The sequence below is a fragment of the Neofelis nebulosa genome, chromosome X, assembly GCF_028018385.1.
Source record: "Neofelis nebulosa isolate mNeoNeb1 chromosome X, mNeoNeb1.pri, whole genome shotgun sequence".
Lineage (NCBI taxonomy): Eukaryota > Metazoa > Chordata > Mammalia > Carnivora > Felidae > Neofelis > Neofelis nebulosa.
In genome coordinates, this window is record NC_080800.1 from 26,998,250 (window position 1) to 27,023,155 (window position 24,906).

General features: G+C 45.9%; 1 protein-coding gene across 24 annotated transcripts in view; it reads right to left on the minus strand.

The window, feature by feature from the left end:
- Positions 1–24,906, minus strand: part of DMD (dystrophin) — a 2,138,536-nt gene that overhangs the window by 66,996 nt on the left and 2,046,634 nt on the right. For all 24 annotated transcript variants that reach the window (XM_058713880.1, XM_058713888.1, XM_058713887.1 and 21 more), the window contains 2 exons: positions 23,968–24,125; positions 1,874–2,040 (listed from right to left, as the gene is read on the minus strand). In XM_058713880.1, coding sequence (XP_058569863.1) covers positions 1,874–2,040; positions 23,968–24,125 — 325 coding nt within the window. The remainder of the gene's footprint in view (positions 1–1,873; positions 2,041–23,967; positions 24,126–24,906) is intronic.

The window sequence follows — 24,906 nt, forward strand, 5'->3', positions numbered from 1 at the left end:
TGGACGCGCTGCAGGCCCCCTACCCATTCTGGGGACAAACGTTTCCTGAAGCAATTATTTTCCAAACAACGTGTCAAGATAAAAAGCAATTTCCGCAAATAAAGGAAAATTACACAAGAAGCCTCGTTTAAAATTCATCTCGCCCCAATCACGTTTTCGGAACGACTGACACGATTCACCTCCAGGGAGTCGCGTGGCTGATCTCTTTCGTGTGCCTCTCTCCAGAAAACCCCGCCTCTCACCCACGCATAAGGGAAGCCCCAAGGAAAGACAAATTCGGGTTGGACAAAAGAATCTGTCCTCTGTAAGGTGCCGGGGGGCGCACACCCCCATTCTCGGGATACGGTACTGTTTCCTATTCTCTGCTTTCTTAGAGAAGAACCCTAGCCAATTCAAATAAACACACTCCTTCTGCCACATATGGGCAGGTGGGGGGACGGCTACCTTTTTTAGATCCCAACCATCTTTGGAGAGGAGGAGGATGAGAAGCAAGTGCCGAGTCCCCCAAATAATCTCCTTTGATAAGGGTAAAAGAATTAAACGCAAACCCCCTCTTCGGCCCTCCAGAGCCCTCCCCTTTTCTATTTTATCAGTCCTCCCCCGTCCATAAATCTCGCCAGCTAGGGAAGGTGAGAAAAGAGAGGTAGGAAGCGTAACGCCGTCCCCTGGGGCTCGCCCTCCACGTCCCCCATGGCACCGTTCTTACCTGCCAGAAACCAGGAAGGCAAACCGTTCCTTTGTGAGCACTGCCTACTCACTGTTGTCTACCTAGGCTTTAGAAACCTCTGAGGGTTTGTGTAAAACCTCTCTGTCAACACCATGAAGCATGGAAGGACAAACACCAGGGGTAAAAGAGTAGTGAATAAAAGAAAGCACACAAATGGTACAAAGTAGTTATTAGGAAACAAAGAAATAAAACAAGTCTAAGCATAACTAGAAAAAGAGTATTTACATAGCCGTTAGGTAGGTTCTGAACGGGCAGAGACTATGTGGCTAGTTTACAACTTTATGGCTTATTCATCGCTATGGAAACCTTGATGTTGACCCAGATGTTTAAATACATCATCATTTCAAAATGTGGGCTCGGGATTATCGTTGAGTAAGATTGATTCGCTTAAAAACAGCCCATCTCCCCAAACAGGTCAACAAGGCGGAGGATTTAAGAGCCAGTGGCTTTCCGCGACATTTTCCGAAGATCAGAATAATAACCTGCTATGTTTCCTATCTCTTTCACTTGTAAATTCATAAAGAACCTTTTCATTTTTTTAGCCGCTTTGTGAAATTTTCATTGACTTGCATGCTTTATATTCCCTCAGAAGTTCATTAGGATACATGCAAAGAGCATAATCAGATTCACAGGTAAAGAAACGCTGGGCTGCTCGAAACAACTCGTTACTCGAGGGAAGAAGAGAAGAATAAGCAGCCGAGCTACCATGACAGGTCTCCCCACACAGAATCATCTCTGAGTTTTGTAACGGATTCTTAGAGAGTTTCTATAAACAGAAAACAACAACAACAACAACACCAACAACAACACATGAAAACACCCCCAGAGAGACGGTTAACATTTTCTGGATCCAGGAAGGAGGCGGCACAGTTAATGTGCATACCCTCGACAGACAAGTATCTCAGGGGAGGCAGGCCATCAGTCAGTCATGTTCCACCAAGGATGCGGCTCCGCGGAGCTCCACAATGAAGGTGGAAAGGGACACCTGCCTGATGAGTCAGAGCCCCCAAAATAGCCCAGCCATCAGGGCAGTCCACAGTTCGGAAAGGGAACGAACTCAGGGCAACTAGCAAAGGAGATACAAGATCAAGTCCCAAAAGGTGACAACCACGCGGGAGGACGTGCCATAGTGGGGGTCCCGGATACCTGAATCCGATGATCGGACACTCCTTGCAGATGTTGCACTTGGCCTGGTGCTTGGCAGTTTCCGCAGCAGCCACTCGGTGCAGGACAGGCAGCCACACCATGGACTGGGGCTCCAGTCTCATCCAGTCTAGGAAGAGGGCCGCTTCGATCTCAGGCTTATTATTAGCCTGTGTGGACAGGAGGAAGGGCGAAGGGGGTGGGGGGGGGCGGGGGAGCACAGGGCAAGAAGAGAAAGGACAGGAGGCGTATGTGAGTACGGGCCCGAAATTAAGCAAAAGGCACAACGGGGGCCCAACGAGGCTCACTTTTCACAGCCCCTTTCTGCAAACGTCCCCCCAACACCCACAGGAGCCACCTGTCCCCTGAGGCTTCGGTAAACTGCCATTCCCGTGTGTGGCTGCTAGATGACGAGACAGCAGAGGAAACCAAACACATGGAGGAAGGAGAGCAACACACACACCTGAGCCTCGACACGCCCCCCCCCCCCCCCCCCAAGCTCCGACGTTTGCACAAGCACGTTGAGAAGGAGCCGGAAGTGAAATGCAAGCGCTTACTGATAGATAACATCTCGCAGGAGGTTAAAGAAAAACCAACTCAGGAATTATGGATTCCTTGTTTCTCCTAGAGAATCTATTTCTCAGTGTTTCACAGAATCATAATGAAGAGCCCTTAAAATGCATCCGGTCCCAGAGCTTCCTTTCACAGACTGGAAAACGGAGACACACACGAGGGAAAAACCCTTCCCAAGGCCGCACGATGGCCGAGCAGCCGAGACGCTACCAGAATCCAAGCCTCCTGGTCTAGTGCTGTCTTCACGGTGCCCTGTTGCTTCTCGTCTGTCCCTGTCGCTCTCCCTTTCAATGTCTAAATTTCATAAAACGCCATTCTTCCCAAACAGTTCACTGGTTTTAGAAAACTCGAAATACGTTTACCTATCGCTTACGGATCACTATAGTCATGCATTTTTTTTTTAATTTTTTTATTTTGATGTTTTATTTTATTTTTGACAGGGACAGAGGGTGAGCAGGGGAGGGGCAGAGAGAGAGAGAGAGAGAGAGAGAGGAAGACACAGAATCGGAAGCAGGCTCCAGGCTCCGAGCTGTCAGCACAGAGCCCGACGCAGGGCTCGAACTCACAGACCGTGAGATCATGACCTGAGCCGAAGTTGGATGTTTAACCAATTGAGCCACCCAGGCGCCCCTAGTCATGCATTTTGATTACATCTCTGGTGACCCTACAAGATAGCAGAGGTGTTTTGGGGTTTTTTTTTTTTTTTGGTATTTTTAGACTGAGCAATCTATCGTCCACTGTTTTTTTCTCATTGCCTCTTTCACGTCACATCTTCCATCTGGGATGACTTCTGCCCAAGCACACCCTTTAGAATATTCTTTTCAGTGTCTTGTTGGTGGAGAATTTCTCAGGTTGTCTGGTCTGAGAAATCTCTCTTTAAAAAAAGTTTACTTATTTTTGAGACAGAGAGACAGAGACAGAGAGAACAAGCAGGAGTGGCAGAGACAGAGAGAGAGAGAGAGAGAGAGAGAGAGAGAGAGAGAGAGAGAATTCCAAGCAGGCTCCCCGCTGTCGGCACAGAGCCTGACATGGGGCTCGAACCCGTGAACTGCAAGATCATGACGTGAGCGAAAATCAAGAGTCAGATGCCCGACCCAGGGAGCCACCCAGGCGGCCCTCTCTTTTTCTAAATCCATACTCTTGACAGCTATCTTCATTACATACAGATGTTTAGACTCAGAGGGGGTTTGTTTTTATTTTGTCTCAGCACACTGAATGATGATTCCACTTTACCTTCCCTGTTGCTACTGTTAACAAGTCAGCAGTAAAGCACACTACTGCTCCTCTGGAGGTAATTCGTCCTCCTCCTGTCTTGTGTTATGTTTCTAGGGTTTATTTATACTTTTTAGTAGTCGCTGGGCTGCTTGAATCTTTAGCGTCTTTGGTCAGCTCTGGAATCTTTTCAGTCATGACCTCAACAAATAGCGCCTCTTCTCCATTTCCCCTCTGTTCTGCTTCCAGAAATCTATTAGATAAATGTTAGACTTTCTCAACCTAGCCCACGTTTTTCTCTGGACAGGCCCTCCTCGTGCTTCATTTCTAACAATCCCTTCTGTCCTACCGGCTGGCTAGCTCTCTCTCTAGTAGCATCCAGTCGGCTATTAAACCCATTCAGTAAGTTTTAAATTTTGGCTGCCGTACTTTTAACAGCCGCAAGGTCTATCTGGTCATTTTTAAGGTCATCTAAAAAGTCTAGGGCTCACTGCGGAGATTTTTCAATGTTACCTGTTGTTCTTTTAACAGAGTAAAGCTTTTCCAACAATAATCTACTGATTCCGAGGTATGAAATTCCTATGGGTCTGCTCCTGCAGTCTGCTGTTTCGGCTGGTCCTCAGGCACCTTGGCTTGCTTCTTGCGGGCTTATTATTATTATTATTATTTTTTAACACATACTACAGTGACCTTAAAACAAATCTTCTGGAAGTACCTGGAGCCCTAGAATGGAAGTGTTTTCTACAGATGCGACTGTCATTCGCTTTTGCCCACAACCAGAGAGGGCAGTGCGCCTATTCCGAGACCAATTTAAACGGAACATACGATGGGAAAATGTAGTATCACGCATGTAATGAGCATTTGCACTGTAAACCCATGCTGCTTCTCTTGGAACGTGGCTCACTGAGAACGAATCTACTCGTACTGCAGACAGGAGCGCACCACGGTTTAAACCGACGGGTCACGCAGCTCACAAAACTCACCACTCGAGCAGTAGTCCAGCCACTACCCCTGATTATAAATTTAACATTGTAATCAGCCCTTGGACCTTGAATCTCCCAGCTGCGAAATGCTACCAGTCTGAGGTACTGCTCGAAAGCTTGGGTTGAGCGCTTTTCTCTGCGGAGAGCGCTATCACAGAGGTACTCTGTGGAAACCGGAAAAAACAAAAACACAAGAATTACAGAACCCGAAGATCGAAGGGAGCATGCAAGCGAACTCATCCTCTTGGAACGGCACCACAGAACTGTTAGACCTTCCATGACCACGGAGTCCAAACTCTGATGCAATGCCAGCGTGCTCTTACCGCCACTATAGAAACATCGGCCGGGTGAGGGAGCAAACATCCTCAGTGGATGACCTTGAACACTTGAGTACAGGGACGCCTGTCAAAAGCGCGTCATCACACGGAGCTGAAATCCACAGAGCGGAGCAGAGGCCGCAGAATCCAGCCACGGAGAGTTCAAACCCCGACCATGTACGGCTGTGTGACCTTGGCAAAGTAACTTTACCGTTCCGTGTCTTAATCTATAAATAGCACTGGCCTCAGAGGGTTGTCTGAAGATTTCAATGAGTGAAATGAAAGGCACTTGGAACCCTGGCAAGACCAGAAACCCAGATGGTCTCAGGCTTTAAAGAGCCCTTCCAAGACTTTACCAGAGCGGTCATGTCTGTCCATGCTGCTTCACCCCTGTTCTTATATTTACTCCTCACGGGACATGCCTTCGTTTGCCACAGTCCTTTAGGAAACTACTTTCCAAATACGATCTGCTGGGAATGGTCACTCCACTGGTCTGGACAGTATAACCGGATGACTTTCTTTTATTCTGTTGTACGTGCACATAGGGTTTCTGTTCAGGTATAATCTCTGGCTGTTTCCCAGTCCATTCAGCAGACCTAGCATCCAACAAAACGCTTCAAGAAAAGAATTATGGAACTTGATTATGGAAACACTGCACTCATTACATCTGCCTCTTAAAATTCTTTGCTTTTTAAATTTTTTTTAAGTTTCTTTATTTGTTTTTGAGAGAGAGAGAGCATGCACGCGAGCGAGAACGCACACACGTGTGCATGCACAAGCAGGGAAGGGGCAGAAAGAAACAGAGAATCCGAAGCAGGCTCCGGGCTCTGAGCCGTCGGCACAGAGCCCGACGCGGGGCCCGAACACGCAAACCTAGAGATCACGACCTGAGCCGAAGTCGGACGCTCAACTGACTGAGCCACCCGGGCACCCCTGCCTCGTAAAATTCTTAATGCATTGTTAACATAGTAAACGCTGAGGAGTCGTTGGTAAAGAAACACGTCAAACTTTGTGTGACCTCAGAATTTCCCATGCTAATTATTCAGTGAGCCCAAGACCTTTACCTTTCAAAAAACAAAACAAAACAAAATTCCAAGGCTTGTCAACACCACAAGGTACTCATGCTGGGTTGGGCATAATGGGAAATGCTGTTCTTGGCTGTCTTCAGTGATTCCTCTAGTCTGTACTTGCTCAGTTGGGACCTGTGTCCTTTCCCTTTGGTCAAGGACTGGGCTGTTGGTTTGGGCCGGCTGTACCAGCTCATCAAAATTTTTAAGAATTCTGACTCTCCAAGCCGAGAGATTAGCCATTCTTCCCTGCTTTGTGTCCTTTTGGTGTTTTTTACACTTCTTTTCTTTTGACATACTTCTTCCATTTGGAAGCACGTGTTCTGTCTTCATCAAAAAGTCAGTGGTGAAAATATCAAGCAGGGCCAAGGTCGGCCAGGAGCCACCGCCGCGAAAGCGCGAGGGCGGCTCGGGCCAACGCAAATCCAGGATTCAGCCTTCTCTGGTTAAACCAGGACTCCCCCCGGTTCTATTACCACGGAGTCCGCTGCACTCGCTTTTCCACCTTGTACACAAAAGCACAATGAGAGCCTCTGTCAAAGGAGCTACAAGTTTCAGCTGCAACATGTCCTCTAACCATCTCTTGCTCCACTGGTCTAGAAACGAACTTTATCAAAATAAACCCTTTCTAGCTCGGAGACAAACCAGTACAGACCGCCAGTACAATGGCGAGCAGCAGTAATTCATTCCTCCTGAAAACGTGGATTTACTGTTGCTTAAGCTGACCCTAAGATATTTTTTTCCGACTCGGTTTTAAATGATCGTGTGTTTAATGGTGGATTAAAAGACGTGCTACGGAGGAAAACTTCACGCTTAATGCAGGGAGTGTGATAAGCACAGAAAGCTCCTATTCATCGCAGAAGACGGCAAGTAAAACTCTGACCGTGAGTCAGCAACAAATGCAGGTGTAAAACAATAAAAAAGAAAGCAAGAAACACCATGACCACGACGTGTAACTAAAGGCAAAGCAAGTACAGCGTGAGGAAGTGGGTCTCATTACCCTCAGTACTGTTCAAACCCTTCTTAGAAAATGCTGTCGGGTTCTGGTGGCTACAGCTGACCCAGAACTTAGAGAAGGCTTGGCAGAAAGGCACAAGGATAATTAAAGGGTTTGAAAGACCTATGAGAACAGTCTAAGGGAATTGGGATTATTTAGCCAAGAACAAAAAAAGAGAATGTGCCAGAAAGAGTGGCTGAAGGGGCGATTTAATAACAGTTTTCAATTATGTGAATGGCTCTTGCATAGGGCCCTGCGACCAGCTGTTCGATCCCTCCACTGAGGACAGAACAAGAAGAAACAGGCTTACGCAGCATGAACGATTTAGGCTGTAACTCATACAGAATTTCCTGATGCAGAAAGTTGTTAAAGCATTAGTGTGAATTACCAAGGGAAGCTAGAGAATGTTCTGCCTTTTCAAAATACTATAGATTCTCTTGTGTTTAAAGGCTGGAAATCCTCAAGGTTGTTTCTAGCTCCCAGGATGGGAGATCCATCATTCTGGCTCTTTTAAAACTGCTCACCGATGCCAACTGACAGCACCGAAGACGAGATACGGGGATTCACATTCTCTTTCTGTTTCGATCTTTCATTTTTACTACAAACCATCCTGTATCCTGGTGGTATACTCCCTCTCCTTTTGTTTGGCAATAAAGAAGGAAAGAATTAAAAACCAGGCAAAGCTTCCATAAAGATCTAACAGAACTAAAACTAAACCCCAGCTAAAATGACGTTTTGGCCCTCTAGAAAAAATAAATAAGGGCAGATTGGCCGAAGAGGAAGCTGTTGAGGACAAAGGGCAGGTATGATTGTACTGAGTTGAAATCATCCTTTTAGGTGCCATTATTTGCTGGCCTACATATAGGCCTCCGATCATTTCTCTCGGTATCAAGGATGACCTTGCCCTCTCTCCCTTACACGCCACTACCTCGCACGGCAAGTCTGGAGTTAGGGGGATGTGCCGGGGTTCAGAATAACTTTGGGGTTTCTCTCATGTTATGCCTTCCGTAAACCCTTAGGCACCAAAGGACCAGGCCCTAAGTGGCTGCCACGGAGTCAACCTGAACGCTCATTTTTCTATCGGGATAACAGTATTAGTTCGTGGCTGCAGAGGAAACGGGATGGGAATATTTCTCAGCATGCCCAACACCCCAGCTACCACAAACACATACACTGTACTTTTAAGAGCGGACAGTCAGCATCTCAACTTCGAGGTTTTTGAAAAAAACATGACAGTGCTTAACAAACCGAAAAACTGTAGAAAGGGAAGTCAATGTTATGCAAGAGACTACCCAGTGGTTCTCAGATGATTCAAAATAAAAAAAAATAAATAAATAAAAGAATTAACAACCTAAAAACAATACGTGTCTAAACCTAAAGACAGGAACTAGGCTTCCATCCCCTCCATCCAAGCTTGCAGAATCGAACGGAGTTGAACGAGGGGACAGGAATTAAGCTGCAGTGTGACCACAATAAATAAAAGGAAGGATTAGAGTATCCGAATGAGGTTAGAATTAAAAAACAAAACAAAACAAAAAACTGCCGAGTCACCCTGAAAGAAAGAGCAACAAAATTAAACCTAGAAGGGTTGTCTAAGGAGGAGAAGATAGAGGAAGAACATTCTCCAACTGGCTCAAGTCGACTTTTAAATGCTTTCTAAAGTAAGTGCCTCTGTGGGTCTGTCTCTTATCACATCGTACACCAAAAGGCTAAAAGTCTCTTTGTAAATATGGAGGACATGTTTAGAATGATCTGGCCCAAAACACAGGAATATACAAACTTCACACTGGACACCAGGTCTGCAGGGAAACTCAAAGGCAGGGAGCCATGCTCGAGAGGTCAGTGGTTCTCAGGGAGGGACGGTTCTGCGTCCCAGAGGACATCTGACAATGTCTGGCGACATTTCCGGTTGTCACCAGGGGGGGAGGGATGTGACTGGTGTCTGGTAGAGAGGGGCTGGGGTCCTGCTAAATATCTGGCCGGCAATGCACAGGACAGGCCCCCCAACTAAGAATTATCCGGGCCCAAGCAGCAGCAGTACCAAGACTGTGAAACCCTGCCCGAATGTTCACATCTCACATGATTGCGGGTCACGTGGCAAAATTCAGAAACCAACACGGGGACCTAGTGTTAACTAAGCACCAGACATCCCTGGAGCCCTGTGGGGCATCCAGCGAGGAGGGAGCTGTCCTCTACAACACAGAACCGGAGAAGCCAGGAGAGGCCTGTTCCGCTATTAAGTGGGAGATGAAAACCACATTGGTCAATATATTGTCCCCAGAGGAAAGAAAAAGGACTAAAAAAAAAAAAAAAAAAACACAACAACAACAAAAACCAAAACCGAGCTAGAAGTCCTGAGGGAACCTGCTAAAATCATAGACTCAGATCTGAAATCAAGCTGCTTCTCAAAGAGACAACCCTATGCAATGTCTTCTAGGATAAACAGCAGCAGAAATGTATTTATTCATGGCAAATAATTATCCCAATCAGCTGGTTTCAGAGAGTGTGTATGTGCACGTACACACGTGCATGTATACGTGCATGCATGTGTGCTGTGATTTTATTTAGGAGAGGTCCTGCCCATTTATAAGAAAAATAATAACCAGGGGTGCCTGGGTGGCTCAGTCGGTTGAGCGTCCGATTTCGGCTCAGGTCATGATCTCATGGCTTGTGAGTTCGAGCCCCACGTCGGGCTGTGCGCTGATCGTTCGGAGCCTGGAGCCTGCTTCGGATTCCGTGTCTCCCTCTCTCTCTGCCCCTCCCCTGCTTGCGCCTCTGTCTCTCTCTCTCCCCCCAAAGTAAATAAACATTAAAAACAGAAAAATAATAACTAAATACATAAATGTTGAATACATTCCCATGCATGAACAGAATTTCCAAACAGTGTCACGGACAGAAGAAGGTAAATTTAGGGACAACACGAGGACAAACCAAGGATTTTTTACAAGTTTCATATGGTGTTCCATTAGTAAAATATCCCCTTCTTAGATCCAAACAACCATTTCAATAACACTACCACTGTGAAGAGATAAAGGCAGTCATCACTCACAACCCAACGCTTCTGGCCCTGATTGTGAAATGCTTGCGTTTGGGAAGATTTGCTAAATTTAAATTGACCCAAACTGTGTTGTGCATTAGTGTGTACACAGAGACTTTAAAACCACAAGGAGAATGGCCAGCCAGGGTCAGACGGTATAGGACAGGCAGTTCCTGGCTGTTCCCTGAGCTGTTATTACGATTTCTTTAACAACCTCTAAATCTACCAAGGGCATCGGTGGAATATTTTACTAGCAACGGACATAAAAGGAGGAACAAGAACGAGCTGTAAAGAATATTAATGACTCTTCCTCCAAACAATCCCAATTTTTATGAAAAGCAAATGAGTGATAAAAAAAAAAAAAGTCTCCCATAAAACTATACAAAACCCGCACGTCACAAAACAGAAGGAAGGCGGCACTTTGATCCCCTTAGACGCAAGATACTTGTGCTTTACATGTGAGTTGCTCAGGAGGTGACAGTCACGGACACAAGGGAATACTGAGGGGACATTCCACGCAAGGCTGCTTCACATCTTGCTTTTAGTCTATGCTACTTCTCTTCAGACAAGAGTTGGTCTCAGGTGAAAGGCCACACTGTGTGCACAGGACTCTTTGCTGTACTTGCTATCTCTGTTACAAGAGTCGTTACCCCGAAGACCAGGCAATCTTTGCTGGGAACGCCCAAGCTTTGAAATGAGCACGGTGATCCATTTCCTGTTCTGCCTTCTCCATTCAGAACATTTAGCATCTAATCAAAAAGGGATGCAGGCCCCACAACGTTTACAGCAGCATTATTCCCAATAGCCCAATTTTTATGGAAGCAAGTGGCCAATGTGGCCAAGTGGCCAATGACTGACGAGTAGAAAAAGAAGATACGTTGTGTGTGCGTGCGTGTGCATGGGTCTGTAATGGAATATTACTCAGCCATAAAAAAAAAAAAAAAAAGAGAGGTGCCTGTGTGGCTCAGGTCACCATCTCACAGTTTGCGAGTTTGAGCCCCGCATTGGTCTCCACGCTGACAGGTCAGAGCCTGGAGCCTGCTTTGGATTCTGTGTCTCCCCCCTCCTCCCTCTCGCTCCCTCTCTCCCCCTCCCCTGCTCGTGCTCTATCTCAAAAAAGAATAAACATTAAAAAAAGAACTTAAACAAGAATGAAATCTTGCCATTTGCAAAAACGTGGATGGATCGAGAGGGTATTACGGCTAAGTGAAATAAATCAGAGAAAGACAAACACAACGTGGTTTTACCCAAATGTGGAATTTAAGAAACAAGACAAATGGGCAAAAGTTAAAAAGAGAGATGCCCAGACCAATCAAGAAACAGACTCTTAACTGTAGAGCGCTGACAGTCACCGGAGTGGAGGGGGGTGGGGGGATGGGTGAAACAGGTGATGGTCATTAAGGAGAGCACCTGTTGTGATGAGCACCAGGTGATATATGTAAGTGACGAAACACTGTACTGTAACCTGAAACTAACAGTAAACACTGTATGTAAACTATACTGGAATTAAAATTAAAAAAAAAAAAAAAAAAAACCGGGAGGAAAAAAACACAAACTGTGCAATACCCATAGAATGGGATACTGTTTAGTAAATAAAAGGGAACGATATGGATACACACAATAAAAATAAACTTGAATTACGCTGAGTAAAAGCCAGGCAAAAATGAGTACCTCCTATAAAATCCCATTTGCCTAGAACTACAGACTATGCGAGGGGGTCTACAGTGACAGAGAGCGGGGAAGTTATCATCGCAAGGTGGGGGTGGGTACCGGGGACCTGTAGGCATTCCCAAGGGGCCTAAAAACACTTCTGGGGGATCATAGATACGCTCATTTTGATTGTTGTGCTGGAGTCATCATGTGTACCCGTGTCAAAAATTATCAGATTGCGCACTTTAAAACTCTGAAGTATAAAAATTAATTCATTACTAAAGAGAGAAGATAGGAGAAATAAAAAAACTTGAGGATAAGTAACTCTTGATAGAATGTTTATGCTACAGAGGAAAAAAAGGCTCAAAGAAGTTAAGGAAACAGCTCAAGGCTATCTATTAACTGAATACTTCAATACGTGTACATAAAGCAGTCTTAAAAAAGGAAAAACACAAGTGATTTCCTATGGGAACAGCTGATGTCTGAAATCTTTTCAATCTTTAACCTGCTGGAGAGTTCTAGAGGCTCTGAGACCTAAGCAAGGCCTACCCGAGACAATGCCCAGCTGCTTAAATCTCCAACAAAATTCTGCACTGACCTACGGACAGCCATCTGAAAGGACAAAGTGAATTGTCAAAAACCATTGTGATAAACACACGCTCCTGTCTTTGCTTTTTTTTTAAAAACATTTTTTTCAATGTTTATTTTTTGAGAGAGACAGAGGGCAAGATGGGGGGAGGGGCAGAGAGAAAGGGAGACACAGAAGCTGAAGCAGGCTTCAGGCTCTGAGCTGCCAGCAAAGAGCCCGATGCGGGGCTCGAACCCACGAACCGGGAGATCGTGACCTGAGCCAAAGTCAGATGCTTCACCGACTGACCACCCAGGTGCCCTAACACTCCTGTCTTTTGCGATCACCTCCCTTCCCCCTTCTTTGTGGTACTGCATGCAACGGCACGTATGACCTACAAAGGCTGACAGGCTCGGGTCGACATATACTGAAGTAGCAACCAGGAAAAGAACCACAAGAGCCTACGAGCATCTCAACCCTCATGAGCACACAGGTCCTGTTAGATGCTTTGGTTAACCTGTCACTCCTATAAAAGAGTTGGCTGCTGCTACGGGAATGTATTATTTATCAGATCCCTGTTTGCATCGCTACGGAGGAAAAAAGCACGGCCGATTCTGTGCGCTGGCACTTTAGGCAATGCCATGGCAAAGGGAGCATCCGAAGGCAGCTCAGTCAGGAGCAATCTCATCTCTGGTACATTCAACATCACATTGGATGTCTGCGGGCAAAGTCAAAAACGGAGAGGGAAGACACGGGAACGCCTCTCGACACAAGAAACCCAGCTACTGCGTACGGAAAGAAAGGTAGAATGGAAAACTGCTTTTCCGCAACCGCCAATACAATCACTGAATTAGAAAAGGGTCATCACTGGAGGCTATAATTATAGGGTGAAAGGTTGTTAAGGAATAGGATATTCACGGTCCCCAAATATCGCACCAATGACTTCCTGATTCCAAAGGGCAAAGGACACTTTTACGTGGAAATATGTGGCAGACGCATCCTTCACATACTTAGCATTATCAGTTAAAAAAACAAGGTATTAATTTGTCCCTCCAGACGTGATGTAGCGAGCAGACAACATCACCTCTGTTGTGTTCCTGCCAAAAAAAAAAAAAAAAAAAAAAAAAAAAAGTTCACCTGAATCTCATGGGGAAGAAATAACTAGAAAAATCCCCAATGCAGGACAGTCTTTAAGAGAACTGGCCTGAACTCCCAAAATGTCAGTGTCATGAATGCGGAAAAAAAAATGCGAGGAGACTGTTCCAATTAAGTGAAAGTACAGAGACACAACAAGCAAATCCAAGACAAAAACCTTGACTAGATCCTAGGAGCAAATAGCCACCCATGAGGAACACTCCAGGGCCATGGGGAAATTTCGGTGCGGACTGCATGCTACGTGATGTTACTGAAAGGATGTTACATTTCCACGATGAGAGCTTTGCAGTTACGGAGGAGAAAGTCCTTTAAAACAAACAAACAAACAAACAAACAAACAAACAAACAAACAAACCCATGTGCTGAAGTGCTTACGGGCTTGTTTTCTGGTGTGATGCCCGTGGGCTTTTAAAGAATAAAGGGGAAAACTGTGCTTGTGTGTGTATATTCAAATACAGGCGCAGGAATGGAGTGAGCAGAAGGGGACTGTTCACGGGACAAAGTGCTAACCCACGGGCCGTACACAGGAGATGTACGGGTGCTCATTGCACTGTCCTTTCTCCTCTTCTTCATGCTGGAAGTTCTTCCAAAATACAACACTGGCTGGAGACCAACGTTCCTTCCAAATCAGCCCTTCATGGGGGAGGGCTTTAATAAATGTTACAGGGGAGGGGAAATGGCATTAATGGCATCACCTACAGTGTTCCTAAAACATCCCCTCATTCTCTGCTTGAGATGTGCTTTTCCCAGATACTTGTGAATTTTCGGCCTAAAAAGGACTTGAAGAATCCCTACATTTACGGAAACTTTTTATGTTTGAAATAAGGATGGAGAGGTCAAGAGTTGTGTTTGTGAGACGAGAAGTAAACGGTTTCCCATCACTACTGTCTTGGGTAGAAACCAGGTATTTTATTTAAAGTTCTGAAGATAATGAGCAGGTTGGAGGCCAGCAGTCACTGCTCTAAATATTAATCAGGACTCTGAATTACCCATTAAAGATAAAATCAGCCCAAACAATAACACACAGTGATTATCCACTCTTCATTTACATGTTCAAGGACAACTGTCCTGACCTCAGGCTCTCCACTCCACCTGACTAGTAAACCAATTAACACCATGGCTCCAGGGAACATAAGCCCAATTCTTAAATCTATGCAAATCCGTAAGTATACTCAACATTAACTTATGCTGGTTCTTACCGAACAGAAGGGTTTCCTATAGACACGGTAAAACGCATCTATCTGTGTAGATATCAACAAAACATACTTTCTCAAGTACGTATCAGGGCAGGTTTTGCTCAAGTACAAAGTATAACATTAGCTCTTCTATTAATGCCTCCTACAATCATTTGAAATTCCAGCTCAGGGAAAGGCAAAACCATAGGAACGGAAAACAGAGTAATGGTTTCCTGAGACTGGGAGCGCGCAGGATGGCAACCTAGCGAGAGAGAACGTCAGGGCCGATGGAAACGTTGTGGGTCCCGACTGCAGGGACAGTCACACAATGCATTTGTCTAAATTCACAGAACTGACCACCAGAATACATTTAACCCCATGGTTGGTTTTTTTTTTTTTTTAATGTACCTTTAAAAAAAGAAAACAATTTTTGAAGTAGTTGGTCAGATGTCAAGAAAAAGAAAACCCAACCCAAAACAAAAAACCTCTAGTTGTTAGAGAATCAAGGTACACTAAAGGCCCTGGATGAACAGATAAGGATATCCCAGGAGGAAGTTTTACCGGTCCCTTCATCTTAAATAATCTTTGCAGAAGGTATTTTCCATTAATGTGGCACCTGTGTGGCTCAGTCAGTTAAGCATCTGACTTCAGCTCAGGTCATGATCTCGTGGTTGGTGAGTCGGAGCCCCGCATCAGGCTCTCTGCTGTCAGAGTGGAGCCCGCTTTGGACCCTCTGTCCGCCCCCCTTTCTCTGCCCTCCCCCGCCACTCATTCATATTCATTCTCTAAACAAACAAATAAATAAATAAATAAACGAACAAAAAATTTTCCATTAAAAAAATTCAATTTATGAGCCAGTGACAAACTGGCTTTACTGAACTCATGTTTCCTCGTTTCCATGAGTTTTTTGGGTAAGTTTCCGTGTGAATTAGAATTAATGGTGAACGTGGGGTGCCTGAGTGGCTCAGTCGGTTAAGCGTCTGACTTCGGCTCAGGTCATGATCTCACGGTTCGTGGGTTCGAGCCCCACATCGGGCTCTGTGCTGACAGCTCAGAGGCTGGAGCCTCCTTCAGATTCTGTGCCTCCCTCTCTCTCCGCCCCTCCCCAGCTCACATTCTGTCTCCCTCTCTCTCTCAGAAATAAATAAAACATTTTTAAAAAGTTTAAAAAAAACTTAATGGTGAACTTATGAAAGGGAGTCTAGAATACCCTTCGAACTAAAAAAGCATGGCTCTCAAAAAAATTTTTTTTCATTAGCACCTCTGACTCTTGTGGCAAGGGAAGGGAAACATTGAGGGAGGGAGATAGGGAGGGAAGGAGGGAAGGAGGGAAGGAGGGAAGGAGGGAAGGAGGGAGGGAGGGAGGGAGGGAGGGAGGGAGGGAGGAAGGAAGGAAGGAAGGAAGGAAGGAAGGAAGGAAGGAAGGAAGGAAGGGAAAAATTTGGTCACAACAACGAACTACTACTTTAGAAGGCAGAGCAAAGAAAAGCACACTGCTTCTTTTCCTTAGCAGTTTAAGTGAATGAAACAGGTTTCTTTTTTTTATATTAAATATAATTTATTGTCAAATTGGTCTCCATACAACACCCAGTGCTCATCCCAACAGGTGCCTTCCTCCATGCCCATCAGCCACCTTCCCCTCTCCCCCACCCCCCATCCACCCTCAGTTTATTCTCAGTCTTTAAGAGTCTCTTATGGTTTGCCTCCTTCCCTCTAACTTTTTTCCCCCCTTCCCCTTCCCCCATGGTCTTCTGTTAAGTGTCTCAGGATCACATATGAGTGAAAACATACGGTATCTTTCTTTCTCTGCCTGACTTATTTCACTTAGCATAATACCCTCCAGTTCCATCCACGTTGTTGCAAACGGCCAGATTTCATTCTTTCTCATTGCCAAGTAGCATTCCATTGTGTATATAAACCACAATTTCTTTATCCATTCGTCAGTTGATGGACATTCAGGCTCTTTCCATAATTTGGCTCTTGTTGAACGTGCTGCTATAAACATTGGGGTACAAGTGCCCTTATGCATCATCAGCACTCCTGTATCCCTTGGGTAGCCATCAACAAAACTAAAAGGCAACCGACAGAATGGGAAAAGATATTTGCAAATGACCTATCAGATAAAGGGCTAGTACCCAAAATCTATAAAGAACTCAGCAAACGCCACACCCGAAAAACAAATAATCCAGTGCATAACTGGGCACAAGACATGAACAGACACTTTTCTAAAGCAGACATCCAGACGGCCAACAGGCCCATGAAAAGATGCTCAACGTCGCTCCCCATCAGGGAAAAACAAATCAAAACCACCCTGAGATACCACCTCACGCCGGTCAGAGTGGCCAAAAGGAACAAATCAGGAGACTCTAGATGCTGGCGAGGATGTGGAGAAACGGGAACCCTCTTGCACTGTTGGTGGGAATGAAGCAGGTTCCGACTACAACACAAACCTATTTCCAAAATACTGAAGAAAATAACCATCACCTCACATTGAGAAGTTAACGACACAAACCACGACAAATTAAATGGAAAACTATGAAGCTAAACCCACCGTAGCTTATAATTTTAAAAACCAGCAACTGAGAAGCAATCGATGGTCAACTCACACTACTGATACCACCTCGGTTTATGAATGCCAAACTGGAGTAACTTACTAATATTGTAGTTATGAGTCAATATCCATTACGAGTTCAAGGAAGCAGGAGTTCAGCATTTACCACCCAAAGGGGTATAAAAAGAATGTCTTTGGAACTGAAGGGCCCAGATTTTGGTTACTGAACAAGAAGCCAAACCTAAGCAAAGGAGAATTTTCTGGAGCTATTTTCAGGATGGATGGTGTAAAATGCGATCGACTGGCAGGAGGAATGCTGTCACACTGGTTCCCAAGTGTCCTGGCATGGTATTTTAACACTCCTGGAGAAAAGAGTATGTCAAGGGTCTCTAAAATAAAATCTACAGATGGCTGGCTATAGATAAAAGGAATTGTTAATCTTGGCACATCAGTCTCATGTTGCAAGACGCTTTAGATCACTGTAAGCTAACACTTAGTAAGTACCTACTATGTGCCTGCGAGGACTCTAAGTGCTCTGCCTCTAATGGTCACTTGGCCCTCACAACTGCCCAAAACCCAGGGGCCAGAAAGGTTAAAAAACATGTCCAGGGCAGGAAATAGCCGAGCTGGGATTTGAACCCAGGCAGTTGGCTTCAGGGCCCAGGCACGTAACCACTCGGCCACTCACTACTCCAGTTATTCTGGAATGATGGTTTACATAGGAGAGAGAGAGAGTAACATGCTTTCAATAGTTGAGGTTGTAATTTATTCTTGTTTCTGTATCATCTTCTATCATAGCAACTGTACATAGAGGATATTCATTTTTGTCACCTGAATATAAAATTTCAGAAGACAGATGAAAAAGCAACTTAGTCGTTTTGAATGCATAAATACAACAGGAGGCAGGCAACAGATATAAAATAAACAGATTTTGGTGCCCAAGCTCCTGTAGGGGAAGCACACTGAATATCAAGTGGGTATACTTGATTCCATCTAAACAATAAAGTCCTTAAAATGTTGACAGAAGAGAACACGACAAACTATCATGGGGGAAGGGGGTACTTCTCAGGGCACTGCCACAATCCAATTTACAGGGGCACGCCTCTTTTCTGGAGTCACTTAACGGTATAAAGCTTTCCCACCTAAGAGTCACCATTAGCAGGATTCATTTGCAGGAAGACTAGTCACCTGCAATTGGGAACTGATCTTTTATTTATCTATTTTGAGAGAAAGAGAGAGCGAGAGCGCGCACGTGGGAGGGAGGGAGGGATGGAGGAAGGGAAAGGCAGAGAGAGAGGGAGACAGAGAATCCCAAGCAGGACAGCCGGACATGGGGGGGGGGGGGGGTGGGGCTTGATATAATGAACTGCGAGATCGTAACCCGAGCTCAAAACGAGACTCGGACGCTTAACAGACTGAGCCACCCAGGTGCCCCAGGAATAGAAGGTCTTAAATAAAGATCATGGGGCATGTGGGCGAGCGTGCGCACGGGTGTGGGGGCAGCGGTAAGGGTGTTCATTTATCGGTGTCATCCTATTACAACCATAACTTCATACAAAAGATCACGTTTCCTAGCTCTCTGTTCAGTCTAGTATGTGAACTGGTCCAAACCACCTATTTCCACTCAGATGGTCTAGCAGAAGGAAATACTGGCTGGGAACACAGGGAACTTGGGCCTTCTGTCTAGATCTGACACGCTAGGATCGCAGTAGGTGGAACGTAGTAAGTTCTGCCTCTCCGGGCTGCAGTTTTCTCATCCGAAAAAGGAGACATGTGGACAATCTCCAGTCTGGGCCGCCTGTGCGACCCAATTCCGGGACGGGCCTGGCCTCACTCAGGACAGAAGGATCAACGTAGTCTGACAGTGGAGGTGTGTCCGTGGAATATGCAAAAAGGAACGACATGATGATGCGTTACCTGCAACAAACTAGTTTCACAACTTCACTTCTAGATCCCCACAGGGTCTGTTTCCCAGTATATGCGTGCCTTGCAATAGGCTTCTAAGGTACAAACATTACCCTGGTTGCCTTGTTTACTCTCAAGGAAGGTACCGCTGTCAAACCCATAAATTGAGGGGAGATTTTCCTTTTTTATTTTTTTATTTTTTTTTTTAAATTTTTTTTTTCAACATTTTTTATTTATTTTTGGGACAGAGAGAGACAGAGCATGAACGGGGGAGGGGCAGAGAGAGAGGGAGACACAGAATCGGAAACAGGCTCCAGGCTCCGAGCCATCGGCCCAGAGCCTGACGCGGGGCTCGAACTCACGGACCGCGAGATCGTGACCTGGCTGAAGTCGGACGCTTAACCGACTGCGCCACCCAGGCGCCCCTGATTTTCCTTTTTTAAATCCACAGGTATACCTTCATTCCCTGGCTTACTAGATAATTCCTTCAAAGACCTATACTGATTTGTAAATGGGCAAAACATCGTACGTGCACTTGATGGCGGGTTCCTTCTGTTTTGGAGCAACGTGGGGGTTTCTTCCCCAACTTTTTTTTTTTTTTTTTTTGACGGACATTCATATTGTTGGGGGACCACCACCACCATCCGTGTCCCGAACGGGGGGATCTGGATCCGAGCTAAGGAAACCTTGAAAAGATGCCCCAGTGAGCGCTGCACAGGAAAATACACTGCCCTCTTTTGGCCCCTTCTAGGCTCTTGTCTACAACCAGAAGCTACGCCTTTCTCACTGTCCCAACTCAAAAGAAGTTCTCTTCTGGAGTCACCTTCTCTTTCTGCGATACAAGGAATGCATCTGCAGAAGTTAAGTACTTTACTGCTATTTCCTTAGGTGGGTAGAAAACAGGCCTTTGAGCACAGCCTTGCTCAAAGAACCAGCCTGGCACAGTCCCAAGGTCCCTACGCTTCAAACCAAGGGCAAAGGGCATCTTCACTCGTGGTCTCCTTCGCCGCGGCAAACCGCGCATTTTCATGCACGGTGCACAGTGAAAGGCAAGGTGACTGCCAGAGCACCCGGCTGAGGACAAGCCTGCCAGGTCCGAGACGTCAACCGCGAAGTACACAGAAGGGATCGGTTCAACCCGATTGCCAATTACTACCCAGGTGAGAGGCTTCCCAAACCGAAGGAACAGTGCTCTGCACGCACAGAGTGAGCGCGACGTCCTACTAGAAACCCCCAACTGCCAAGACTCAACTTCTCAGAATGAGCATTCCCCTTACCCCCAAGCTCCCCGTGCTCCCGCGTGGTTATCTCATATTCCAGCAGGGACCCAAAGAAAACGCCTGCTATTTCACCTTCGGAGGGTGGAGAGGAGAATCAAAAAGGGCACATTTGGGACTGAGGTGGTGAGTGGGGGGTTGGGGACGATGAACTAGGAATTAAAGCCTTCCACCAGCTCAGGGCCTTGAGGGGCAGCGGCAATTTACTCGTCCATCTAAACAATAAAAACCCGACCCCCAAAGCCTGCCTATTCCATTCTCCTCAAAGGATTGGTGAGGATTCAGGACGGAATCCACAGGAACAACGGTCAAGTGTGACGGTCGGCGGCAACAGTAACACTACCCGTAAGCACAGTAGGCACAAATCGTAGGGAGAGGCTGCTTCAGGGGGGTGAAAGCAAACTCTGGGTGGTTACGGAAGCAGATGAGGAAAGGTGTGAGAACTAGGCACATTAGGATTTACTCAGTGGACCACAGAAAGAAACGGATTTCTACCCGTGGTGTCATACGGCTAATACGTTTCTTTAAAACCAGTATGAGAGGGGCGCCTGGGTGGCTCAGCTGGTTGAGCGTCCGACTTCGGCTCAGGTCACGATCTCGCGGTCCGTGAGTTCGAGCCCCTCGTCGGGCTCTGGGCTGACGGCTCAGAGTCTGGAGCCTGTTTCTGTGTCTCCCTCTCTCTCTGCCCCTCCCCCGTTCATGCTCTGTCTCTCTCTGTCTCAAAAATAAATAAACGTTAAAAAAATTTTTTTTAAACCAGTATGAGAGCAGTAACAGCAATGACAAGGTCAGGGTACAGAGCACGGTAAGACTGGGAGGGAAGGTCATCAGACAAAAGATGTTTCTTTCTCTTAAAAAAAAAAAAACAACTTAGTGCTTTATGCATTTTTTCTAATTACAAACGTTCCAAGAAGAAAATTCGGAAAATACCATAGAGTAGAGAGAAGAAAATAAAATCCACCCGTTATCACTGTTAGTATCTTGAAGGACCTCACCTACCCCCCCCCCCCCCCCCGGCCCCGTCTCACCAAAGACATTCCCAAACGCTAGTCAGGACACATTCAGTGAGTATGCGCCGACAGACTGAGTCTGAGACTGTGACAATGAGAAGACAGTGTTGCTATCGCCGGGACAGAGGCATGTGTTAGGGAAGAAAGGGGGCACCCAGCAGAAGGAGGCAGCATGTGAAAGCACAGGGACAGGGCTCCTGATAAGGGCACAGCATGTGGAAGGTGGAGCTTCTGTTCAGTGACAGAGTCAGAGACTAGATCTTACTCATTCTTACCGCACACATGATAATTACACGACACGACACGGCAGAAGCACTATCACTACAGCGGCAATCACGTTACGACATATTAATGTATCAAATCAACGTGTCGTACGCCTTAAATTTACACCGTGTAACATGTCAAGTATATTTCGATTCAAAACGGAGCCAGGCCCTGCAGTACTGTGAGGCCCTGGGACAAGGATTCCAGTGGCCCTGATGCATGTCGGCTACTGGCCGACTTACATTCTGACCCTTACTCTCGACCCAAGCCACAATACCCAAAGAAGCGTGCGTGGCCGTATATATCAATGTGCATGGGTGTGTGTGTGTGTGTGTGTGTGTGTGTGTGTGTGTGTGTTTCACAACTACAATTTGAAGAGTAACTGGGGACGCCCAGGTGGCTCAGTCGCTTAAGCATCTGGTTTTGGCTCAGGTCACGAATCTTGGTTTTGGCTCAGGTCACGATCTCCCAGTTCGTGGGATCGAACCTCGAGTCCGGCTCTGCGCTGACAATGCAGAGCCGGTTTGGGATTCGTTTTCTCTCCCTCCCCGACCCCCTCTCACACGCATGTTCGCACGTCTTCTCTCTCTCTCTCTCAAAATGATCAACGTTTTCTTTTAAATAAAGAGTAAGTGAAACTTGATTAAAGAGAAACCTGCTTAAGAAAAACAATTCGATCCATTCCAAGTCTCGTAAATGGATTTTTAAAAAAATGAATCTAGGTTATCTGTGGCCATTGATATTCGCTTTCACTTGTGTCTACATTTTAGAGGCTAAAAAAAAAAAATCTAGAGGTAGTGATGGTCTATTTACATTTTGGGAAGTCTGAGTGTGAGGTGGAAAAAATGCATTTATTTCCCCACATCTATGTTACATTTTTAGCTGCTGTGCCATCGCTTCATCAATGTGCCTGGTTAACTTTTAAACAATGTTCCAACTGGTTTAAACATCTAAATATTCACAATGTCCCCCCTAGGAGGCCTTCTGTGGTTTTATCCTAGTCTGTGGTCAAAGACCAGAGGCCTAACCCGGTTATCTGGTTATCTCTACAGCTAGTTCTCTTGTTCATGGGATTAGAATGGATTGAGAAATCCCATCAAAGAAAAAACAGTGCTTAGCTTTTAAGAAAACCTAAAAAAACCCCAGACAACCACTGTGAATAACGTGATACTGCAAAGATCTCACTCCTTTAGTGAGGCTGGTGTTTCACCAAGAGGAGCGACCTTTGACGGACAGGCATCTGGTAACATGTATGCAAAGCCACAGAGGTCTAGCTTTGAGTCTGGTAATCCCATTCCGGAGAATTTATCTGAAGGGAAAAACTTCCATCAAGGAAAACAGCGGAATGCATAAAGAGGTTCACCGCAGCATCACCGACCGTGGCGAAAATGCAAACCACCTCAGTATCTATCAGGGGAGTTCTTGGCCACTTGGGAGGAAGAAAGGGTCTTGGGGGGCACTGACTGGGATGTGGAAGAGAAACGGGGCAGGATGAGAAAGCGAACGGACAAGCCACGCGTTGCGCCGGGGACGGAACACCAGCAGGGCATCAATCTCTGACCCTGTTACGGAGGGAGTCACCATTCAGGCCTTGGAATGGCAGAGGAACGTCCAAGCTACCAAAGGAAAACTTACAAAAAGAGAGTCATTTCAACCCCTGACCAACAGCCACTGAAAAGGAGGCTATGATGACAGAACCGAAGTGGGTTCAAAAAGCATCAAGGAAAAAATAAAAACAACAACAAAAAATTTTTAAATAAAGATAAAAAAGCTAAGGGACTGAAGACTCACCTACAAAAGTTATTTTCTTTCTTTAAGTTTTAAACTGAGTTATCTTGAGGGAGAGAAAAAGAATGAATGTGAGCGGGGGAGGGGCCGAGAGTGAGAGCGAGCAAATCCCAAGCAGGCTCAGCACTGTCGGCGCAGGGCGCGATGCGGGCTGGAACTCACACACCGTGAGATCATGACCTGAGCCGACATCCAAAGAGTCAGACGTTCAACCGCCCGAGCCACGGGGGCGCCCCTATTTTCTTGTTTACCAAGGATTTCTGTGGCTGGAGATGTATTTCCTCCCTTGCTGAACCACCGCAGACTCTCTCCCCTCCCGGCACCTTAGTAACCATGGGGGTCCCTGCTGGAGAGAGATTTTTTTTCTCCTCCCCCCCCCCCCCCCCCCCGTACCCTCCACTCTCTCAAAACCCAGAGTCCAGAAGCCACTGCCCACAGAGGTCTCAAGCACCAATCCCCTACCCACCTGCCTGCACAGGAGCTAACGCAACAAACTCGAGTTGCCCGTTTTTGTTTCTTAATTTCTGAAACACAAAAAAGGAACCTGCGACTTAAGAAGGTAACTCACAAACTGGAAGCAGCTCCTGACGCTCGGCTCGATGTTACTGCCCCCGAAGGATGCGACTTCACCCAACTGCCTCGGGATCTGGATAGAGTCGTGCAGGAGGAGGCCCAGCCTGCGCTGGTCACAAAATCCTGTGGAGCTTGCCACTTGCTTGAAAAGGTCTACGAATGGAAGACGAGAAGTTCAACAACCAAGAAGCAGCATCGAGCGGATGCGAGCAAAACCTCCCAACCCTGATCCTGGTACTCATTTATTAACAGGAGCCCCTAATTCCACAGAGAGTGGTTCCTTCTAATTCATGTGAATCCGGACATTTACTATTTTTATGGATCAAGTTAATCATCACTGTGTATATACAAAATGTGACAGCTTTTAAATAAGCTACGGCCCTGCGAGAAATGCAAGTTTACATACAGTTTTGACAACTGAATTTTTCCTAAGCCCAAACGTAGCCCTCTGGGAGATATTTTATATATAAGACATAACCACTGTCAGAAAATAAATATCTTAGCAGAAAGAACCACGTAACTGGTCCAAAGCACCATCCCCTTTGGACATCAGAGATTCAAAAATGTACCCGAATTGGAACTTCTTTATGAAGTCCTAAGATCATGGAGTTTCTTGTATGTGTTCCCAAAGGAGGCTGTACGTATTGGTAAATTAGCGCCCATCACTCAATACGGTCATTGTTTTAATGGACGTCTATCTTTGTGGCTGAAGAACAATAATCCCCCTTGAGGGCAGGGACCGTGTTTGGTCAGCCATGTGCCACAAGCATCACGGAATGAGGGACCAAACCCGATGCCTGCAACGTATGTTCTGTTCTCAGAAATAAGATCATTTTCATCAGACCCGGTATTCGGAGAAAAGCTGCCAACGAAAGCAAATTCAAGGAAGCCTTTCCTTTTCATGAAGCACATGTTAAGCTCTAAGTAATGGAAT